Consider the following 18,236-nt stretch of genomic DNA (forward strand, 5'->3'; position numbering starts at 1 on the left):
AAAAAGGAAAGTGTCATCACAGTTTCACTCTAGAAATTTTTACTTTGCTTCCTTCCACTTCTTTTCAATGTATTAGTAGAACTTCTGGTATTCCTCTCCTCTCTTGTATTGGATTCTCATTCATGTTCACAAATTCAGCAGTCTGTAGCTGAATACAATTACATCTCTTCATCCTAACAATACAGCTATAAGAATTGCAGCTAAAGCTGGCATGTTGCATACCATCTTCTCACACGTGTAGCTGTGAATGCCAGAACTCAGAAAAAGATGCTGGGGAAAAAAAGCCAAACTAAGCATAGTCGACCAGAGCTGAGAGCATTAAAACTGGCAAAATACAGTATAATCTTCTAACCTTTTCCTTGGGACCCTCTGGGCAACCTAGCAACAGAGAGGTAAGAACAGGGGAGAGTGGAAATTGAACACATCAGATATTTGCCAAGAAAAAAAACATCTGATTGAATTGACTTTTAAAAATTTAGAGTGAGAAATTGCATCTTACCAACCATACTAGAAGGACAACTGCTAACTCTACCAGTAAGTCAGGTGAGAACAGTAACTCTAGAAAGTCCTAAGCAAGTTAAACATTGTTTTTCTATATCATTAACAAATTTTCTAAAAGAACACCAAAGCTTTTGAGCCATTTACTCATATAGTCAAATTGCTTTCTATATTTGATTTAAATATTTAGGAGGCATCACAGCTGAACCAGAATAAGCAAACCTATTCAGCAGCCAACTTCACTTCAGCTGGAACTGCCTTTCATAGTTCCATGTTATTTAAGCCATTTTCTCTTCTTCTGTAGTTTTGCAGAGAGGAAAGGGAAGCAATTTTGTGATGTAAGACAGCTCTTACTAGCTTTGCCTTGTTTCCAGCTTGCCACCAGAGAATTCATTCCAAAGCTGTTTACAACATGTACAGATTAACACTCCCAAGCAAACCTTAGTCCAAAAGTAGTCCACAAATGGTACTCTTCCTCCTGGTCCCATAGTTACGAAGCCATCTGGGAGAGTTCAGTGGAATAGTGGCTAGTGTTGATAGTAAAACAACATTATTAGATTAAAAAAATCTTGTTCTGGAGTCTGGTATGTCCCACTTTTCTGAAATGCCTGGGATATACATATAGTGAACAACGAACACATGAAGTAGGAACAGAGAACGTGAGAGGGAAAAGCCTTCATGCTAGAGCAACAAACGCAAAACCTGTCTGCCAAACAATCTTCACAATCACCATGGCATTAACCTGCTGTGTGCCTGCGTAACATGCATAATTCACACAGCCGGCAGGTACCCACCTCATAGAAAATTGGAAACACCAAACGCAATACCCCCAGACAAACTGCGGACACATACAACCACCCATGCATCTGTCAGAATGAATGTGAGCAACCAGGGAGGAACGGAAAGACCCGCTGAAGAGTAAGAAAACATTTCTCACCGAACAGTTACTCTGGCTCTGACTTCCCACTTCTGCTATCACCAGGAGCTGTATCAACCTTGACCTTGGCAGAAATGTATTTTCCAGCACATTCCATCTTTTTCCGATGTGCCACCTTTTGCCACTACCAAGATGTTTCACAGGGAGATACTCCCCCTCCTATTTCTGGCTGCCCCATCAACTTCTGTCGCTTGTTCTCATCACTACTACCACTAAGTCCCATTCTTTCACTTGTGCTGGTCCTTCACAGCAGTTTTGGCATACTTAATCAGTTAAAACCTGTTTGCTTTTTTCCTTCACTGCCCTTTTCTTTGGCTTCCTGTTGGCTTAACTTACTGAAATGGCACAATTAAAGTTCAGTAACTGCATGGCTACAGAGTGATGCTACAACTAAATGGGCCCAATGGCCAGCTGCTGCTGAAAGGGGCTTGCTGCCTCCTCCACCCCTACCCACACATTACAGCTGCTTTCCTTGAGTCTGCAGTAGCACTTGTCTCACCCCATGGTGAGGTAGTTCCAGCTGGAAAACCTTTGTCTCCCCCAAACAGTAAGTAGCTTTCTAAATAGCTTTGAATTTATTTGTTAATAGCTTTGAAGTTTTTGAAAAATTTGAAAATAAGTTATTTTACAAGATTAGCTTTCCACCATTGTCGTGGTTTAACCCCAGCCAGCAACTAAGCACCACGCAGCCGCTCTCTCACTTCCCCCCCACCCAGTGGGATGGGGGAGAAAATTGGGAATAGAAGTAAAACTTGTGGGTTGAGATAAGAACAGTTTAATAGAATATAAAAAAGAAGAAACTAATAATTATAATGATAACACTAAAAGCGACAGCAGTAATGATAAAAGGATTGGAATATACAAATGATGCACAGTGCAATTGCTCACCACCCACTGATTGACACCCAGTTACTCCCCGAGTGGTGATCCCCCCCCCCCCCACTCCCCCCAGTTTATGTACTGGACATGACATCACATGGTATGGAATACCCCGTTGGCCAGTTTGGGTCAGGTGCCCTGGCTGTGTCCTGTGCCAACTTCTTGTGCCCCTCCAGCTTTCCCGCTGGCTGGGCTTGAGAAGCTGAAAAATCCTTGACTTCAGACTAAACATTACTTAGCAACAACTGAAAACATCGCATACTGAACTCAAAACATAGCACTGTACCAGCTACTAGAAAGACAATTAACTCTATCCCAGCTGAAACCAGGACAACCATAAATTGTCCTGTTACGGAATCGGACAAGTGCCAATGCTAACAAGAGAGGGGAAAAGGGCAGCTTGCCTCTCTGGGCAGCAACGAGCTGCTAAAATGTCTTACCTGCATTAATAAGCCATTCCCTGAGAAAAATTGTCCCTGACCTCAGCTTGCGTCAAATTCATTGCCTCTACTTCACACTGGGAAAGTGCTTGCAGACATGAAAGCTTATCTGTCTTTAGTAATTACACCAGCTTGTAAATAAAAGATTCTAGCGCTCTGCAAAGGCTGCCTTGTATCTTTAATTGAAGACCTGCAGCTGTGTTTCCTACTTAAACACACCTTATAGGAGGAAATAGCTTGTGCATAAAAGGAAGAGTTACTACCGTGACGATGTTTTATGCATCTTCAGTCTGGACAGGGCCATTTTGACCAATGCAGGTACACAGTAATGGTAAGTCATACGGGAGAGCTGCAGGCAGTTGTGTTTGGTGCAGCCTTTAAATCAGAAGATCACCCATTGTCTGAAGAAGGAAAACACGTGAATGTCAACCTAATCCCTCTGTGGAGTGTTCTCATCTATCTCTTGTTTCTCCTCTTCTACTCCCAAAAGAAGTAGTTTTCATAGTATGTTCAAAGCGTCTAAACACTGCCTGGAGAGTCTAGTGCACACTCTGAATACATGTTGCGTCACCAGATTTCTCTTTGAAGATAAGTGCACTTCTTTTCCAGTCCAGATTTAAAAAGAAAAAAACAAAACCAAAAAGCATCTCTTCAAAGTAAAAATTTAGAAACTCATCAATTGCCTTTCTAAACCTTGATTCTTTGCAAAGATGGTTACTAGGCACTGCATACCCACCACATAACACAACTGCGATACAACAGCTGCAGACCTGTGGTCTCTGCACCGCTGAAGGAAATTGCAGAAAAAATAACATGCTAGTAGCCAGAATCAGTGTTTACATGTTTATCTAAAGTTATAGAAACCAACTCACAGACCCTGTTTTACAGTTCACTGCTTGCATAATCCCTGACAGTACACTATGCTGATTCAACAGGGATAAAGCATAGAAGTGAACAATCCTTTTTTAGTTCCTCAGGCTGAACCAAATTTGTTTCTCCAAAGATCCAGACTACCTCACCATTCATCCTACAGGATACTCTTTCGGTCACAGATGGAAGGGCAGGGTAGAAGTCAATAATACAGCCCAGCCGATGGTTGCTGCGCACAGCTCACTCCTACACTCTGCACTCTCTGCTTTAGACCCATCCTCACCTGGCACCACCACAGATGGCAACTTGCTTTGAGGGGGAAGTGTTTCTGCTGCTTCAGCTTCCTGACTAGCTCCTTACGGGGTTAGATGAACACCAGCTTTGGCACAGAGGAAGCTACAGGGGGAGAATGGGGATGAGGAAGGAGAGCAGTCTCTTTTGGCAGTGGCCAGTTTAAAGACTTTTCTCATGAGGGTGTAATTTGATAATAGCTAAATCATGCTCTGTTAGACAAATGACACAGCCAATTATACTAATTGTATTAATAAGCATAGGCTTTTTTCCTGCTTTTATACAGTGCTAAAAGCAGCAGTACTACCCTTACTTCAGAAGGCAAAAGTCTAAATCATGTATGAAACCCAAGAGCGACTCCGTTACAATGGCACTGTAATTTAAAAACTTTGCTCAAGACAGAAGAGCCCTACCTTATCGTTCGCTTCATAATCTGCCTAGTGAAAGCTCTTCCCTCCATGTGGTAAAGCTGCCATAACTGCAGAGGAAGGAGACCGAGCCAAACACTGAGAAGACTGACAGCAATAGCTGCCACGGCCAGGGGTGCAGCCCCTTGCGCTGGGGAGGGGCAGCAGGGAGGTGCAGGAACGCAGCAGCAGATGCAAAGCACCAAGTCAAAGCTGGAAGGGTTCTAGTGCTACAGGAGAAAACGAAACGGCTATTGGACCCAGGGAACCTCTTGCACCGGTGTGGCAGCAAAAGGAGGGAAACAGGACTGTGAGACTAGGAAGTATAAAAAGCACCACAAGCACTTAATCTGTGATAAGACAAATCAAGTAACAGGAAACTTTTGATTAAACGTACAAAAATCAGGAACAAAAATCTTATAGAAGTGATACTGTCCTACTGAAGAGCAGTAAAGGTAAGTGCCCTCTGCTTTCTTCCCTCAGTGAAGATGGAGGGAATGGCAGTAAGTAGCCTCAAAACATCACTACGCTTCACTCCCGGCTGCTGTTTCTGATCCACCTCCTCATTTATTTTCCATTTAAATTGGATGAAGAACCTAGCACCGCACAGTCTAGAAAAATGCTCATCTGATTATGCTAGAGGTAAGTCAGCTTTTTACTATGGACAGCAGTTCCTGAGGAAAGTATTAAACCCCATGCATGGGAAGACTCCTAGCTTGCCCCTGTCCCTGTGAAATAGCTACAAAAACTGTAATGCCATAGAACTAAAAAAAAAAAAAAAAAAAAAAAAAGGCAAAGAAACAAGCTGACCAACTGATACATTTTGGGACAGAACTAGCAACACCCTACTAAAATCTCTGTATAGACCATTGATCCTACTGACATATTGCAGTGAATACAATTCTTTTTCTGCCAGCATCCTCCACATGCAAGACTGCCATACAATTTATTATCCAAGCATCAGAAAAATTGCCAGGTTCTACTCAAATGTAACAGCCAGAAGGTTAAAGAATGCTGTAGCTTCTAAAGATTCAACCAAAATGATTCAAAGAGACTTAACATTTCACTGGATAAAATTTTATTTTTTTCATAAAAAAGATAGAACCAGATGCTACTTTTAAATGAAATCATTTATTAAACCAATCTGTTTTATAGGAGGTATATATATATAATTTTATCATTAAGACAACTTCAATGAAATGACTATCTACAAGAATGACTTTGATTGTTTTATTTTCATGTCACCATACATGAACAAATGAATTTTATGTCTTATGAAAACATTTTACTCAGTATCAAAAATGTACACATTTTAATAACCATTGCTATGGTCTGAAGGGATTTTTACATTTAATTTCAAAAATAAGTGTAATTTCATTGCTGCACGTGTTACAGCATAAGCTTAAATCATCCTTTACATAATAAAAGTTTGTGTAGGTATACAGATAATTTTTCATGTTGTCACATACCTTCATGTTTGAGACACAGGTGGGGGATTTGCATTTCTTTTTTTTACGAGAGGCTAAAATATGTACTGATGTGAGCACAAAGCAACATTTCTTAAAAACAAACCCAGTCTGAATGGCACAAGAGTTAGCGTTTTTATAAATTAACAACCAGAGTTCTGGACTACGGAAAACAGGGTACATGAGATTCCAGTACTTTCCTTAGGGCTTTGCTCTCTGGAAGAATACCTGTTAAAAATTTATTAAAAAAAAAAAACACATTTTAAGACAAAGGAAATAAAAGACATGGAATGGTTGAGCTGCAAGATAATTAGTTTGACAAAGCTCATTTTCTTGTTTAACATACTGGTTGACACACTAGGTTCAAGGATGTGACTTGTGCTGTTCGATTACACTCGCACCCTCAAAAATGAAGCATTCTGACACATTCTGTACAATTATAGCATCACTTTTTTTGCTATTTCAACTATTAAACATAAGCCATAAGAATATCAAGCTATTGAGGAGATGGCAAGGTGCTGAGGATAAGTGACAGTTCTACAGATGTCGGTTTGTTGTTGTTTGCTCCTTCTTTCCAAATAACTGCTTTTACTACTTGGAGATTCCCTCTGGCTAAAACCTATTAAATAATTCAATATTTCAATTTTACTTCAGGTCACTACCACAACTAAATTGTATGACAAAGTCCAAATGGAATGAAAAGCTATTTAAAGAAAAAAAAAAAAAAATCTTTACCTTTAAGTAATTTTTAAAAACTTTAGCATCAGGCTGCTGAAGTGCTTGACAGAATTCCTGTAAGAGAGAATAAAGAAATACTAAATAACTAAATGAAGCAACAAGACAACCTGAGATATGTTAGGAGCATATAGAATACCTTGTATGTAAAGCCATTGATATTAGTTTGTATTTTCCCTAATGTGCAAGCAAAGAAAAGTATGTTATGGATAAAAAAATTGTAATAGGCTATGACAGGCCAAGTGCATTCTGGGGTGACATTCACTTTTAGCTGAGTAGACAGAAACAGGACTATCTAACAAGGACTGCAATCAAGGAGTTGATTGCCTTTAATTTTTCCAGTAACTTCTGGTGGCAGCAGAATATGCACATCACTTGGAAAAGTTATAACCTTAGATCAGAAAACATCAGGGTGTCACCAAGAGATAACACTTGATCCTTACATATATTTAACACCACTTTAAAGTTCTACAGTTTTTTATAATGAGTATAATTGTCTCCTAATGCAGCAAACCCAATTACTATAGTATACAAATCAGTCACAATTAAAATTGTCAGGGTTCATCTAACAATTTATTCATGGCAATGCTTACCATATGGCTAGCAATGCTTAATATTGAGACCATGGTTAGGTGTAAAGTTTCACTTTTGAGAACCCTCTTAAACTACTACAAAATAAGCACACAAAAACCCCATGCTTAACAGTATACATCATTTTTGACAGTAGAACCAGTGCTGTGGCTTAAATTTCTGTAGTGTTGAATACAGCCTTTATCACATTTTCTATACACTCAACATTCATCATTTTACTTTTGAGTTATTACTTCTGATGCTTTTTCCTCAAGTTAAAATTTGAATTAAAGTAGGAAGATGGCTTAGTCACATACACTGGACTTTTTTTGCGAGGTACTCTTGCAGTAACTTTACTCCTTATGCTAAGTTAATGCTATTCTGATATGCAGTATCAGAATACATTTTACTGAGGGATGCTAGGAGGTTAACTTTGTCTGTATTCATTTTGTTCCCATTTAACATTTATGATTATTAAGAGTTTTCCAAATGTTCTTTTAGGAATTCCTACCTGAATTATCTCAGGAGCTACTTGCAAAGAAGGCAAATACTCTTGCTGAAGATACTGAATGCACTCAGGACCCTAGAGAAAAGCAGTACACAGTTTGTTCAAGTATATTTTTGTACAGATGGGAAGTCATAGCCCTATACTGTACGGTAACAGGAGAGTTTGAAAACAGGTGGTCTACATGACTATTTTACGGAGAAGTTATGCATATCAAATACCAAATGCTCATGTTATTCTCAGCTGTTAGCAAATAAAAAGATTTCTCAACCTTGGCATTAAGGATTCTACTGCAATTTGGTATTTGTTACACAGCAGAAGAATGCACTGAAAATTGCACTGAAATAAGAATTACAATACAGCCAGTCAGTTTGTGACATGTCAACTGTAGAAGTCAGTTAAGAAAGAAGGCGGCCCTAATTTCACTATCTGACATATGAAGGGAAAATAAATAAAAATTTGGCAATTAGTATCTGCCAACTGCTTTACCAATCTACTTCCATAGTGAAATTTAGTAGCCAAGTACACTGAACATAGTGTTTCTCTTCTTGTAACACTGACTATGTAGATTTGCAGTGGACTAAACAGTAATAAAATGGAACTTCCAATCCTTTGAGAGAAGACGACAGACAGTTCTGTTTTGGTTAACACATTAGCTTTTGTTTTCTTTATTTGCATTTATCAGATACCTCTCATAACAAGAGGGATTACTGTACACTGGTAGTACACAAACATAACCCAATACATCTAACCAGGAAAAGTGAATCAACTTTATTAATTTACACAGAAGTTACCCTAGAACTAGAACATGGTATACAGCTCACATGAGGGGAAAAGATTTCAGATAATTTTCCTATATTTGTATCAGAAGTGGTAAAAAAACCAGCATTTGTAATAGGAAGTTATTTACCAAAGCTTGATTTCCTACAAATTTATCTCTTCATTGCTTTTGGGGAAAAAGGAACAAACTCAGCAGCTCTCATCAATTAAAACACAACCTCTTCTCTGTCAGTTTGTAACTTCTTACAATTTGTGTAGTTATGACTTTTACTTACATCTGAGAGAAAAAGTTAGCAGGCAAATTAAAGGGTGTAGCAAGAAACAGTAACATGAACATAGAAACTGTTTCATTTCCAATTACAAATGGAAATATGCTATAGTGTTTTAGTCATTAGACAATGCAAAATTCATTTTTTTATGAATGTTTTTCAATCTAGTCTGCTACACATCGAAAGATACTTTATTTTTCAGAGGTACTCTATAGTACATCTCTAATTGCTCTTTTATGTCAGTTTAAGTACTACACTGAAAAGTGAAAGAATGCCAATTGATCAATTAAACACAGTAACAACCAACTGAGCAGATTTTTCTCCTTAATGAAGAGTTAATATTTTGCAGTAATTTATCAAGAGGTAAAACAACTGCATCCCGTATTCCTACACAGCATTATGGCCATCCTATCATTTTATATAAGAGTAGAGTAGTAATTCACCCTAGTATCTAATTTTTAGAAATTGATAAAAGCACTAGAAAGAAACCTGCAAGAATTATTCCCTGCAAAGTATTATGAAGCTTACCCTTTTGAGATGAATTGTTTTTAACGTCACTGCACATTCTGATAAAGCCTGCAACGTAATACATAACATTAGACTGTTCGATTAGTCTATTGGTTAAGTATTTAAAGCCAAAGAACCTAACGAGGCCTAAAACAAGGGCTAGTTCATGCCATTATCCCCTCATCTTCCCTTCACACAATGCTAACTGAGCTTCAACCTTCCAATTTTTGTTCCACTCTAACCAGAAAAATTTGTCACAGCTGAACCCAGAATGAACAGCCACCTGTGTGTGTTCACTTTCACTGAACAGTAATATAGGTCCATGTTAAATACTCAGATCTGGAATTCTCTAGCTTGATTTTGAGCATAGGTGAACTACAGAATACAGTACCACAATATTCAATAATTAATCATCCAGGTACCTCAATAAAAAACATAAGGGATTTTATTTGTGAGACAACTATCTTTGACACCACAGTCATTGTAGGTTTCTTAGCTTGAATCTGCCCCACAACAACTAAAGAAAAAAACCCCCATCTATAATACACACCAGTACTGTCTGGGCATCTGCCAAGTCAAATGTTTGCTTCAAAGGTGCTAAGAAACATGCAGGAACAATGTGCTTGTAGACAAAGTCTGCAAAACCTACTGGTCCATCTTTACCTCCTGAAAAGAAAAATAACATTCCATATTCTATTATTGCTTCAAGGTTAGTAGCAGCTACAAAGGAATTATGGAAAGACAGCTTACCCCAAAGCTCCACCAACTTAGAAAGAATAATAAAACAAGTCTTCTGTGCAATAGGATCTGGGTAATCCACTGCTCCTTGAATGACAGTGAACAACACACGCTCCACGTTCTCTGCACCTTAAACACATTAAAACAAGCTTGTCATTTCAATTTGCAGCCTAAAATGTTTCTGTACTCTTACACGGTTTTATATAAATACTGACCTGGAAGACATGCTTCAACTTCAAAACAGGTCTTTTTTGCACAAGTCTCAAATATTTTTTTAAAGTTTCCCCTACGATGCAAGACAACTCTTACTTAGGTTATAATTGGGGTTTTTTTTTTGGTTTGGTTTGTTTTTTGGGGGGGTATTTTTTTTTTGAAGTTTGGAGATTTTAATTGCTCTTTTGGCCTTCAATACACACAAAGGTGAGGGGGGTACTTTGACCTGCTTACAAATACAAGTTTTCTCCTCTCTACCCAAACCTGGTAGAGTTAATTAGAACTCAGCAGCACTAAAGTAGTTCGCTTATCTTCCAATATATGGAAAGGTATTTTTATCACACTTGAAAATTTCTGTACTGCATTTATGCTTATTTCTGTTTGATTACTTTAAAAATTTCTTGGCCTATCACAACTATCAAGTGCCTCTTTCAAGAAAGCTCTCACTACTAAATGCCACCCTTTCCTTTCCTACACGTATTACCATCATTTTAGGATTGGGGGAAGGAATTCTGAGCTCCACCTTCCAGATGAGCCAGTTTAAAGCTTCTCAAGTCCCTAGCCATTTTAATGGAATACAAACCAAGAGAATTACTTGAAGAATGAAGCAACCAGACATTCGACTTCAAATTCCTGCTATGAAAAGCACTAATCTGCATTTGGCCACAAAGGGAAACCTGGTAACTACGTATGTAAGTTACATGATGCCTTCTACCATAGATACCAAGATCAGGTGATAGTAATAAAAAATTACAGAAGTTACTGCTGTGTCCTTCAGAAGATGAATATCAAAATGAATACTAGCAGCTGTGAGTGGTCTTGCCCAACAGCACAAACATTGCTACACATTGTTACATATTGTATGAGCTCCGATTCACCAATCAAATACAATGATGCAATGAAGATGTATTATACACTATTCTTGTCCTTATAGACACAGTGATCACATATAAGCTGAAAAGATCAATAGGAAGAACATGCCTATTATAGCTGGATTTCACAAACCCAACTTCTTGTGCAACATGTCAGTTGAATACTGTATTTACATTAGTCCATTCTACCTTAACATAGTTAATAGTACTTGACAGGAACTAGGCTAATGATTTTCATAGACAAAGCTTAGATAAGAATAACCACAGTACTATCCCTTGAGAAACTGAACTACTTACCTTGATTAGCTATGACTTCACTCATTCCACTGCCAGTTACTGTCTGCAGAAAAGCAAAGTAACTCCTCCGTAACATTTGTTTTTCTAAAGCAGCAGACTGGTCATTTTCTTCTGCTGGAAGGAGCAACACCTCAAAAATAGCATGAAGTAGTGGCATAAACATCTGTTGCAGAAAAGGTGAAACCTGTGTCTGTGGAGATTGGAAGAGGGTATCAACTCAAACAGTTACACAAATTGAACATGTTGAAATTAAAACTTAAGGGCTTTTTCCAATTCTCAGCTTTGATTCACCTTTAAAGTTAGTATTTTCATGTACCAACTACTTATAACAAAGTGAGTCACATCAGAGTCACCATGAACATTACTGCATCTTGACTTACACACCACCTATTTCAAGTCTTTTGCACAAAAATATCTAGTCCTATCTAGTCTCATCCTGAGTAGGAACAGAAGCTTTTTCAGGATTTCTCATGCTTCTGTTCAGACAGAAACTATCTCAAATTCCCTGAAATATCAAGAGGGGCTACTGTAAAGTTAGAGTGAGAGTTAGAGTGAGTACTTTAGGTACTACACCTAAAGTAGTTAGAGAAAATGCATCTCTAAGATGTTAAAACTGGCAGCAGGCCACTTTTGTAGCACTTTTCTTTAAGCAGTCTTTAAAGACAAGTTTTCCTGAGCTGAAATACTACTGGCATTACAGAATAAACTTGTCATTTATGTCCTACTTGCAGTGAGAAATATATATTAGGGCACTAAAATAGTTGAACACTTATGAATTGAAAAACTGAAGTTGTGTGCTAGCCACACACTAGAGTTCCATAAAGAGACAACTCAGATGTTCATTTCTTAATGCTTAAGCAAGGTTTTATCTTTAATCTTCTCTTCACTGTACCTTGAAAGTATTCAAGGTGAGACTATTGAAGCTAGGATCTTTATTTTAGCATATTGTAATAAGAATGGTACAGTATCATACAACATTAAACATTACACCTGAACATGGTATTTGTCCAGTCTTGCTCCTGTGACTTTTTTTTTAAACCTTCTTCACCTTACACAGACTATTTCTAATTATCTACTGTCATCTTGAATTGCTTTTAGCATAACTTGCTAAAAGGACTAGAGTAATAAGAGTCTTTCTCCCTAATCCCCAAACTACTTGATTTTTCAAAATCCTCTCTCTCTGCTCTGCAGATGCGATACTGCAAACAGAGGTCCACATGCTAGATTCACACAGGTATATTATGGCTCTGTTCTACTGCTCACAAAATGCACTTCTCTTTACTTTTAGTAATTTTAATTTTGCATTCTGCTGAAAGACTTATTTAAACCTATTTAAAGGGCTTCTTAACCTTCTCAATACAGCAATGAATTTCCCATCCCATTCACAACAGTGCAATATTCTTGTGGCTGCTCCAGGGAATGAACCACAAGTAACAGGTTAGTAACTTCATGTATTTCATTGACTTTGCATTTGAACTGTTTAAAACCAGGAAGCTCTCAAAGGCTACACTTCAAGAACTTTTGCTAGATAATCAGTTGACAGTCCTACTCCTGCTTAATACATATCTCATACCTCCATTTCAAAACCTCCGTATTTGTCAACCTATTTTGAATAACAATGCATGAAGCCTCAGCATACATTTTTGTGCAACACCACCACATCGAGATTTTGTAAATCAGTATTCCTCCCTATAAGCACATCTGATATTTCTGTATCTCCTGGAAATCTCATTGTAAGAAATGAGAAAATTCACTTCAGAGCTTGCATAGTTTGTAACATTAGCTTAACACTTCAGTGGAGGGCATGAAGTTAATTGCATCAATAAAAAAAAGAATTTTGTGCTGCAAGTAGTATTTTATTTTAAAATATTAAACCCAGAAATTTAGAAACAACATAAAATTCTGAGACTAACCAAAGAAAAACACTCATTTAATCACTGCGAGTCCAGCAGTGTAAGACTGTGGGTGAAGACTACGTTTCCCAGTAGCAGCCTTAGAAATACACTTATTTATCAATTGTGAGATAAGGTTCTGACACATAGCTATTTTTCTGGAACCAGCAAAGACGAGATAGCAGCAACACTTTGACCTGAAAAGCTTATGCAATATCATACCTTAAACTTAGCTGTTATTTGGTTTATAAGAGGAATGAATTCTTGAAGATCTTTTGCTTCACAATCTTTAAGCATGTGTTCAGAGGCAGAAGGAATGAACGGAAGAACTTCTTCCTCCAGGCAAATAATCATGCGGTGAAGGAAAGTGCGGACACCACTTCTCAGAACTTCCTTTTGTAATGGACAGCTGAGAGCTGGCAAAAATGTCTGTAAGCAGTCCAGATAAACCTCTGAGCAGCCACATTGTTTTACAGTTTGCTTATTGCTGAAAGCCTTGCTGGTTCGGCTGTAAAAGCAGTACACCACGTTGTATATAAGCTCGTGTTCCAATATATGTTCCAATACAATGAAGAAGCAATAACACGGAGAACAACATATGCTTTAAAACCCAGGCACTAAACTAGAATATTACTTTTCATGAAATGGGAGCCAAACACTGGAAGTAATGAACTGAATTATTTGATATGAAGTAGCTACACTTTGGCAGGCTTTGGAGAATTAAATTCTAACAATTTACAAACAACATATGATTAGAATAGCTCCATACCATTCTTTGAGGAAGGGAATAGATGCTGGTTCACTATAAACTTGCTCAATGTTCTCCGTATCTACACCCATAGCAGCCTTTTCTAAGGGGACTTAACTCATTTTCTGGGCTACCATAAGAAATTCTACAACCACTGATGATTTTTTAGGTCAATAAAGCACAGGTAGAAACTCAGCCCCTCCTCCCAAGAAAAGCTTTATATTTCCCTTTTATTCAAACCAGAAACACACACAGAGTCACTGTGCTGTACCTACCTAGCAAACCCAACAGCATGATTGAGGCAGTCAGCCAGTGCCATCTGTCTGTCCTCATCTTGTGCCATCATCAGTTTTTCTAACAATACTTTGAACTTCTCCATCAGTGGAGTCAACAAATTCCTCATTAGAACCTGTTTTCTTTCTGCAGAGTATTCGCTGTTAACTATTAATACTCCAGCTGTTTCATAAATGAAAAGTTGATCATCACTGCTTAACAGAGCCTGGTAACCATTTTCCTAAAATGGAAGATAACAGGCATAATTCACTAAATGTCCTTTATCAAAGTTTAAAGATACTACTCTTTCTTTAAGCAAGTTAAGTAATCTCTATAGTATATTTACAATAGTTTTATTCTCTTCCTACTTAAGTAGAAGTGTCAAGTACAGGTAAAAACATAGTTGAAAGAACAACTATTTTTATACAATTCAGATAGATAGGCTTCTATATATACCCGTCTCTAGCCTATACTCCCAGAAACACACATAAGCAAGATTATTAAAATTAGGTACAAATGTAATCATGCGAGTGATCTCACACCAAAAAAGCAGGGCAATTATTTGTGTTTAAATGTTTGTGTGCTAAGCTTACAATTCAGTAAGTACACAGGCACACCAATAAGTGCAAGCCTTATTTATTACAAAAACCTGCTGTAAATACTCACAGGGGGAGAAAGTTCCAGCAGGTCTTGTATTCTATTCAGAACATCTTCAATAAAGGGATTCATTTGCTTACTGAAATAAAACACAAGTACATAACACTATTTAGAAGCGTGTGCATCTGTACAGGTTTCCTGGTATTTTATTTAAGCTGTAAAGCTAGACACTAAACTACCTTCTCAATACAGAACTCCCCTTTCAATATCAAAGCACTGCTGTAGAAAAATCTGGCTTATGGATACAGTGCTTGTGGTAGGCCAAATAGATATATGACATAGTGGGAAATAAACATTTCTTTCTTTCCCTCTTTTTTTTAAACATGCATAAATAGCCTCACTCATCAGAGTGAAATATTTTCATTAACAGCTGAAAAATAGGATCATTCTGAAATCTGAACCATCTTGGAGCTTCTCCTGCTTCTACATTAAATACATGCCTGTGAAATAAGACCAACAGGACAGGACTGTTTGAAGGGCTCTAATACACTGAGTAAACTTCACCAGTATAAATTCTGTAAATATTCAGAATTTGGTCAAGGACAGTGAAGAGTTACTCTTGGGAGTCTCCAGATCCACTCAGTTTCAGCTCTGCTCACTGAGGAAAAGCAGGACAGACATTTACATTGTTGATCAGTTTTAACATCTAATCAAAATAAGCTAAGCATATGTATTCCAGTTCTTTGTTCTGTGAAAATTTTTTCCACTGCTACCTTAGTACTACACAACAGGACTACCCTGCTAGAGCACTGTTTTGATCTATTACTTCATTGCAGTCCATTTGAAGGCCAGCCTGTTTCACTGACAACTGTGATGTACTGAAGGGCTATGTATGGTAAATTCAGTGCCGTTGGGATACATTTGTAACAGCTTTACTCACTTAAGAGACTTGACAAATCTGGAAAAGAGGTAAGCTGTTCGACTTCGTACTTTGGGACTTGTATGGCGAAGACCACGGTGATCTAAAAATGCCATCTGCAATCAAGAAAGTATCTCAGTCTTAGACTCCCTAAACAAGGGGGGGAAAAGCTAATCATCCAACAATTTAAGAAACCCAGCTTCTTTAGAGACCTTCAGAAAATAAGAAAATTTCCTAAGTCTAAAGAACTTATCTAGCCAAAAACGTAAATGAGATGAAACTTACTAGAACAGTTGGAATGTGCTGAGGTTCAACAGCAAAGAATTTTTCGTATCTAACCACTGTTTCAAAGAATTCCAGGGTAACTGATGTATGTTGATAGGCACTAACACCAGAAGTCACCAGCTACAAATAAAAGCATCAGCAAGTTAGTACTTTAGCCATTTATAACACCAAACTACAGTGTAAGTGACATGCTGGTAATTAAGATGAGCCATTTGAACTGGAATGTTCCAGTCTTTATTAGCATTTTTAAATAGCTCCCACAACACACATGCTTACCGTTCTCATCATGTCTTGTAAAGCCGTAGCTTTTGTAACATCACCAGAGAAGTGAGCACCGTGAGATACAGGAAGAGCCTCAGCCAACATATACAGCAGCCTTATTGCTACTTCTACTTCCATAAATCGCGTAGTCTGCCAATTCCTAGAGAAAGAGTATGAAGATCATGTTAGTCTGTAGTAGCTTATGAAATAATCACAGTTTCTACCATGTTAGCATTTTCTTTCAAGCTTTCTTCAGACAGACAGCATAAAAAGAGCAGACTTAAAGTAAGAAAAACAGTGTAAGACCTAGGCAGTATTTCAGGATGCTTCTGGAAGACTTTATCCACAAACACAGCACCTCTCCACCACAGCGCCACCAATTTTCTTTTACCAGTTTCAACTTGAAAGCTACAGATTTCTTGAAGTGCTTATTTTGGTGCAAAACCACCTACTATGACATGTGGACAAGCCATTCAGCTTCACTTAAAAAGAGGGCTCACTAAAGAGTAAGGTACAATGAAGCCACCAACAATACTGGATTCCCGTTTGTGTACACACAACTATACTCCTAGTCAGGCAACTAGTAGTAACATTTCTTTATTTACATACATAGTTTCCAGGATTGGTTCTGCTCTTTTTGTAAGAAATACTTCATTTCTGTTTCTTTTCCCTATCCAACCTTGGTTTTCTGATAGCAGTAATACATAAAATTGTTTGCCACATCTCATAAGTATTTCCTTGAGGTATAAATTGAACACCTGTCCAAATTGGCTGTTGCTGTGTAGGAAAATGATGAAGATCAAGAAACAGCTCTAGGAAAAAAAAAATTAGCTGCCATTTAAGGTTAGAAAAAGAAAGGTTTTTGTTTCTGAGCAGCTGAGTAAAAGATTATACAAAGTCATATTTATCATGATGTTGTATCAAGCTCATTCTATCAATTGGCTTTGCCTTGCTACATTACACTTGCGTTCATTACAAACTCTGACAGTTACAAAATCAAAAAAGCTAAAGGCATTGTGTAAACAAGTTAAAAACCCCAACTTACTGAAGCGTAGTGTTAAAAACTCTGCGGACAGATGCCAACAGTAACTCTGGTGAGACCTGAGCAAGTCTGTCCAGCAACAGTTTCAACTGTTTTCTGTACTCCACAAACATTGCTTCATCTTCACCCTATGAAACATTCACATGTCAGTGAAGTCCATATTTTTGTGTTTAAATTAATCCACAACCATTTTAGACAATTACACCTAAAACAAAATATGTACATACAAGAACAGGATACCACAGTCAGAGAATTCAATAATGCTCACCCTATGCTCTTGCAACATAACAGCAGGCTCCTTTTTTGGCTGGTTGTAATATGTTGAGATCCACTGCATTCAGTCCAGAAACATATTAAAAAGGCTTTCCAAACTGAAAACTAGCCAAAAGTACAAGAAAGAAAATGCTCTTGGCAAAGCCTTATTGACCCAATTCTTGAAAATTGACTCACTCCTCAAAGATGTTCATTCTCAGCATCTAGCTTAGTTTCAAAATTAAACTGACAGAAACATTTATGATGACTGCATACATTTTAAGTTAACCTTTTTAAGAGTATAGCTCGCCAAACAGCCTGGAGCAAAAGTAAGTCTAACATATTCAATCATTATTGCTGGCTGACAGAGATGTAAGCATGGGAGAAAGTGAAGTCAAAGACCTTCCACCTCCTTTAGATTATTTTTGCAGAGATTTGACCACCTGAAGTAGGCCAAGCAGCATCTCTTAAAGAGTTTCATTACACAATGATTCTCTGATCTTTTTGCAAGACACAGAAGTGATGTGCGGAAACACACAAACTCACACTGAACAAGCCAGCTCAACAGCTATGTTTAGCTAACAGCACAGCTGTATTTGCCTAGGAATAGTTCTGCACAAATGCAGCCAGAAATATTCTGTTAACTGAACTGGCTTGAATATCCCTTTACTGCGTTGTTTTGTCCTATGCAGA

At 37.8% G+C, this 18,236-nt stretch overlaps 1 protein-coding gene across 1 annotated transcript in view; it reads right to left on the bottom strand.

Annotated features, from left to right (window-relative positions):
- Positions 1–5,538: 5,538 nt before the first annotated feature.
- The window catches only part of XPOT (exportin for tRNA), a 30,285-nt gene continuing 17,587 nt past the window's right edge, over positions 5,539–18,236 (bottom strand). Inside the window, exons 12-25 of the mRNA XM_030002718.2 lie at positions 17,295–17,419; positions 16,265–16,409; positions 15,989–16,108; positions 15,725–15,819; positions 14,854–14,923; positions 14,190–14,428; positions 13,389–13,674; positions 11,275–11,464; positions 9,905–10,021; positions 9,705–9,820; positions 9,176–9,223; positions 7,605–7,676; positions 6,524–6,580; positions 5,539–6,016 (exon numbers count right to left, since the gene is read on the bottom strand). Coding sequence (XP_029858578.1) covers positions 5,990–6,016; positions 6,524–6,580; positions 7,605–7,676; positions 9,176–9,223; positions 9,705–9,820; positions 9,905–10,021; positions 11,275–11,464; positions 13,389–13,674; positions 14,190–14,428; positions 14,854–14,923; positions 15,725–15,819; positions 15,989–16,108; positions 16,265–16,409; positions 17,295–17,419 — 1,707 coding nt within the window. The 3' untranslated portion in view covers positions 5,539–5,989. The remainder of the gene's footprint in view (positions 6,017–6,523; positions 6,581–7,604; positions 7,677–9,175; positions 9,224–9,704; positions 9,821–9,904; positions 10,022–11,274; positions 11,465–13,388; positions 13,675–14,189; positions 14,429–14,853; positions 14,924–15,724; positions 15,820–15,988; positions 16,109–16,264; positions 16,410–17,294; positions 17,420–18,236) is intronic.

The sequence above is a fragment of the Aquila chrysaetos genome, chromosome 26 (assembly GCF_900496995.4).
Source record: "Aquila chrysaetos chrysaetos chromosome 26, bAquChr1.4, whole genome shotgun sequence".
In the NCBI taxonomy this organism is placed as follows: domain Eukaryota; kingdom Metazoa; phylum Chordata; class Aves; order Accipitriformes; family Accipitridae; genus Aquila; species Aquila chrysaetos.